Source organism: Wolffia australiana, chromosome 8, assembly GCF_029677425.1.
Source record: "Wolffia australiana isolate 7733 chromosome 8, ASM2967742v1".
NCBI classification, from domain to species: domain Eukaryota; kingdom Viridiplantae; phylum Streptophyta; class Magnoliopsida; order Alismatales; family Araceae; genus Wolffia; species Wolffia australiana.
The window spans coordinates 18,196,621-18,202,234 of record NC_135842.1 but is presented as its reverse complement, the minus strand read 5'-3'; the positions used below and the strand labels follow the sequence as shown (position 1 = coordinate 18,202,234).

The following is a 5,614-nucleotide window of genomic DNA, read 5'->3' as shown; positions in this document are numbered from 1 at the left end:
GCTTTCTCTCTCCTCTTTTTTCTCATAAAAACCATTAGAAAATACTAAGTAATTGCAATAAAACCTTGTAACTGTTTAAATAATAACTTTACGCCTGCACAAACGACCGAGAGCTGTTTTTGAGAGCATAATTGCAACTAAAATTTACGAAAAGCCCCTCCGACTTTAGAAATTGCTCTAAAACTCACATTTTTCATATAAATATATCCTTTTCCTATTTAAAAATTCATTTCTTCCTTGAATAAATTCCCAAAAAAATCCAATAAAATCCTAGAAAAAATCTAGAAAATTCTAGAACATTCTAGAAACTTTAGTAATCCATCCCCATACTAATTTACCTCGAAATTAAATTTTAAACCTGCCTTTTCATTTAAAAATAATTATTTCAAACTCAAATAAATCCCTAAAATTCATAAAATTAACAGAAAATTAGGGGAAAATCAGAAATCGCTTGAAAACATTAATTTCATATCAATATGTGATAACAACCCATATTAATCTCGTTAAATGCATAAAATTATGCTAAATTGCTTGAAATAAAGACCGAATTTAGAGTGTTATCAGATAATAAGATTTGGAGTTTAACATTAAGCTCCGAATCATATTATCCCATCTGGATGAAAACAAAAATCTTAGGCTGTATATATTAAACGAGCTACTTAATAACTTGAAAAGCCCTCTGCTTACCCGTTGGCACACGTAATTCCTCCCCAAACTGTTGCACGATGACGACTACGATGATTAAATTATATTTTTAAGAACCCTTCTATGTTGGATATCGAAATCCGATATCCAACTCTGATATCCAATATCATCATTCTCCCCGAGAGATAGAGGCAGATGATGACATCGAGACGGATACCGATATCCATATCGATAATGTAGCAACCGATATCCGATATCGTTATCCGATATCCGGATATCAGAAAAAATGGATACCAAAAATTTAATTTCCGGTATCCAGTACAATATCTATCCTGATACCGTAATCCGATGTCGGTATTGGGACGGGCAATCCCTACTTCTAGAGCATGAGGTGTAGCTTGGAACCCCCCGGCTCCAATAAATTATTGAGTCATTTCATATATTAACTAGACCGATACATGGGCTATAAGGTCACATGTACCTAGACCTCTTTTGATACCCTCATGAGTCATTATTGAGCACTTTTCCATATCTTTTTTCTCTTCTGAACTGCTTCTCTGATGAGATCGGAGATCAGATGGTGAAGAAATTATATTTTTGGTTGTATAGTTTGAGGAAAGAAATAGGAGGTCTAATAATTTGAAGATTGTGTAGATAAGTCTTGGGGCGAAACATCTAAGTGACTTGAAGATACTCATTCAACGAACCAAGAAATTCTAGATTCAACCTGTACAAAACTGACGTGATTTATATTTTTGGTTTTAAGATCTATTTTCAATTCAGTATTTGACTGAGCAATTGAGTTCAAATAAAGTGGATTGAGGACATGATTCACAGAAATTGTAATTGATCCAAGTTTCGTGACTTGATCAATGAGTATCTTTTCTAGAGGGAAAATAGTATTTTCTTAATTTTACCACTTATTTTTTTGGTTTTCTCATACATTATTCACCATTTAGTGTTAAAATAATAAAATCTAGAATTATTTTCTTATGACCTATTTTATTTATTTCATATATTTCTAAGACTAACTACATTAGAGTCCTCACAGTCAACTGGAATTTTCTGACATCTTATTGGAGTTTTAATTTGTTTAAAATACTTAAGAGAATTAAATGGTGATTCTGCATGCAAATGGGGAAATTAGGATGGAACTCAAGTCACAAACTTAAAAAGTGTCACAATACATAAGAAAACTATTTTTGGAGCCCATATAAGCTCTTTTAAGAGCGGGGTCAAATAAACACAAGAATATTAGAACTAATCAACAATTCAAATTTCTAAACTCTGTTTTAAGGGAAATAAGGGATGTGGATCCAGCCTAGAGATCAAGTTATCCTATGTCTCCAAACGCCTAGAAATAAATCAAAGGGATAGGAACAATATGATATTTCTATTAAATCTATTTCCCTCACTCTTTGTATCTAATCTTGGATTTCTTCTCCAAACACATTTTGGTGGCCTAATGCATCATATTTATTTGATTAGGTATTTTTCTACAAGATTGTGGGAGAGAGTTCAAGTTTAAGAAATATTTATGGAGAAAAAACACCACTTGACCCTAGGGGGAAATGACAAGAAGGCTTGTGTAATCTCGGGTAATCATAATTTTAAAATGCATTAATGTGTTTTTTCCATAAAATTACTGCACTGAACACACATTAATAATTTTTCTAATTTGAAATTTTCACCTAACTCCTATTATGTATGGTTTCTCATCAATATTGATAAAAAATATGGAGTATAATTGGCGGAAAGGGGAAGCCCAAATCATGCCCTGGATCAGAGGAGGAGCCGCAAACCACAGAAAGTGCTTCAAGGCATAAATCAAGCACGTTTGAGAGTTTCTGACAGAGACAAATGACACCATTTTTTTGTGGACGGGGGACTTATTTCCCAAATCTAATGCAATAGAGGAAGTGGATCTAATGACCAGATCAAGCCATAATGCCCCTCAAATCCATATGGTCTGAATCAAAAGGGATATGGAGAATTGAAAGGGATTATTTAATATATATTTATTTTCTCTCTTATTTTGGAATTAAAATTTCACGGTAGAGGTGGATCTCTCATAAAAAATATTTGCATAGGACAATTCTTGTTCAACCATACATTGGAGAAGGTTTTTTAAGAGGCTCAATCAGTGATTCTAGAGTAGAACATCACTCAACCTAGGATTGGGATTCAGAATGAGGTTTTCTATCAACTCATGCCTTAATCATCTTGAAGTCTCCTTCCTTTTTGGTTTTATTTGTGCCTTATAATCTCTAAAAATCATTCCCAAGCCTAAATAACTCAAATTCCCTAGTTTTGCCCAAGACATGGCCCAACACAGTACTGCCAAAACCACATCTGCAATCCTGTAGCCACAGAGAAAACTGCCATTCCCCATCCTTCTGCTGCTGTGAGCACCATTCCACCTACGCCCTGCACTTTTGTAGCCAGCCCTATATTATATTTCTTTCTTCTCTTCATAAAACATATTATTAATGTCACCTTCTTAATCTCACCACATATTTCCTCATTTAAGCTAAAAACTTTTCTCTAACCCTCTTTAAGCTATTCTCTGAATGTAATAAAATATCTAAACTCAATACCCTTGCTCCATACAAATTCAACCCTTGCTCATGATTTGCAATTTAAATAAATGTAAATATTTTTGCATGAATTTGAATTCCTAAATAACATATTTAACACCTTTAATATGATTCATTACAGATCTCTCTTCAAATGCTTTCCTAGATTGTGTTGCTAGTGAACTTTTTTGGTGACAGTAACACTTTGAACTGGTAGGCACTCAAGTTCAAACCATATTGTGTTAAAAATCAGATATACAAGTCACAACTCATTCCCTTTTCTTACCTTCTCCTCATGGGTTAGGGATCAGATCTTTACCGTATTGGATCAAAGACCCATTTAATAGATGTGATATATTGAATAACTCAGATTGGGATCTATCTAATCTGCTTGATCATGATCTGAACACCATATCTGATCCAATCCAATCAGATCATAAGTGCAGTTCATAAATAGTCTTGCTGTTCATAAGTAGTCTATTTTGGTTAAAAAAAGTGGCAACAGATGAACCTCCATTTTCATTTCTAATGGTGAAAATTGCCAGCTAGGCTTAAAACCCCAGATCCGATCGATCGAATCGGAATTTTCGATCGACCCCCATCCTTCATAGTTCATACACCGTGCTGGACTGGGCCCCTTATGCTAGGCTTCCATCCGTTCATTGCGCCGCTAAGAAGCAGCAGCGGGGGCGTCGCCGGCTACTCAGCGGGCGGAGCAGCGGCGGCGGAGGAAATGGAGGGTGCAGAGGAGGTAGGCCTGGTGCTCTCTCGCGCCTCGGAACTGAGACTAAGGATCGACAAGTGCATCCTGGAGAACGCCTTCGAGAGGCAACGCAAGGACCGGCTCGAGAATGGGGAAGAAGCTGAGAAGAAAGAAGGCACCTTCGACGACGACGCCGAGCAGGAGGAAGAAAACCTCATCGATGTACGCGACGCCCTGGAAGCCCTCGAACACCAGCTCTCCTCCCTCCAGGTTCCCTTTCCTCCATCTCCTTATCCTCGGCCACCGATTCTTCTATTAGGGTTCAGCGCTAGCCCTCTTCTAAGGTTACATTGGCCTGTTAAAATTGGTAGAATTCCTTGTTTTGAGGTCTCCTCGATCGAATTGAACGAGATAGAAGGAAAAAAGGAAGGAAAGATCGTCTCTTTCGAATGGGTTTTGTCTTACCAGCTCTTTTTTCGATCGAGCAGGCGCTGGAACAGCAGCAGATATACGAGAAGGAGGCCGCTCTGGCGCAGATCGATCGGTGCCGGGTGTTCTTGCAAAGCAAGATCAGGGAGTACCAAGGAGGGTCCGAGGTGATCGCAGAGCTATCGAAATTCGCCGGAGGAAGCGCAGAAGAAGAAGAAGACGGCGATGGCGACAGCAGCGGCGACCTGCTCCTCCCTCCTTACTCGGGGCTCGTCCCCGAGGCCATCTTCCTCGAGGGGCTCTCTTCTTCTCGCCACCTTCCCAAGACTCGCAAGCTCGTCCTCTCCAATGGGCTGGTGAAGAAGCCCACTTCCATGGCGGCGAAGAAAGCCAGACCAGAGGCCGATTCTCTGGGCAGAAGACTGGTTAAGGGAGCCGGGTCGCTGCTTGGGCTCGCGGCGAAGTCGGCGGTGATGATAGTAGGGGCGCTGGCCGTGCTGGGTCTGGCCGGGTTCGAGCCGCGGCTCGTGAGGCGGGGCGGACGGCTCGAGCCGTCGGAGCTGGTCTCGAGCCATCGGTGTCCTCCTGGCCGGGTCATGGTGGTGCAGGACGGGGAGGCCCGGTGCGTCGTGAAGGAGCGCGTAGAGGTTCCGTTTGGGTCCGTTAACCCCACCCCTGTGGTGAGCCTGGGGCTTGGGTAAGAAGAGAGAGAACTCAGCGTTTTCTCATCGTTCTCGCTCTTGCTCCCCTTGCTCGCTTGTTTTTTGGGATCTAAATTTTGTTTCTGGGCCTCGGATGAGAGAGAATGAGGATGAGGGAGAGGTCATGAAAGTAAAGCAACTACATCTAGAGAACTTCAGCCTGGTCTTGTTCTCGGTTTTAGCAAAAACTTCTACTTAGACTCAAGTTCTAACTGAAGTCTAATGTCTATAGTTCTAACTGAAGTTTTAATTTAAACCCAAAGTCTGGTCATTTCTCGGTCAGGTCAGGATGATTAGACAAACAAAATTGAAGTTAAATGTCAAAATCATAGTTTTAAACAAACACTGTGAGCTAAAAGTGATCTTAAAAGATAAAAGCTGAAATTTTGATATGAGGAACCAACGCAATAAATTAAGTAAAATCTTGACATCAATTTTCAGGATGACGAATGCTGTATTATAAAATATATTAAGCCAATCTTTGAAAACATAGATGTTTGTATTTCTACAGGTTCAACTAAACTAAACAATGTGTAATTATGGACTGTAAGGGCATCAGC

General features: G+C 39.6%; 1 protein-coding gene across 1 annotated transcript; it reads left to right on the top strand.

Annotated features, from left to right (window-relative positions):
• Positions 1-3,875: 3,875 nt before the first annotated feature.
• On the top strand, positions 3,876-5,145 carry PDV2 (plastid division2). Its single transcript, XM_078580064.1, has 2 exons — positions 3,876-4,194; positions 4,413-5,145. Exons 1-2 carry the CDS (start codon positions 3,955-3,957, stop codon positions 5,052-5,054), a joined length of 882 nt encoding a protein of 293 aa, XP_078436190.1. The 5' UTR covers positions 3,876-3,954; the 3' UTR covers positions 5,055-5,145.
• Positions 5,146-5,614: the final 469 nt, after the last annotated feature.

What these genes read in the sequence shown, in the direction of transcription:
- PDV2 (XM_078580064.1), top strand. Translation starts at nt 3,955, where the DNA reads ATGGAGGGTGCAGAGGAGGTAGGCCTGGTGCTCTCTCGCGCCTCGGAA. An exon ending in ACCAGCTCTCCTCCCTCCAG is followed by an intron (nt 4,195 to 4,412) that starts GTTCCCTTTCCT and finishes TCGATCGAGCAG; the next exon opens with GCGCTGGAACAGCAGCAGAT.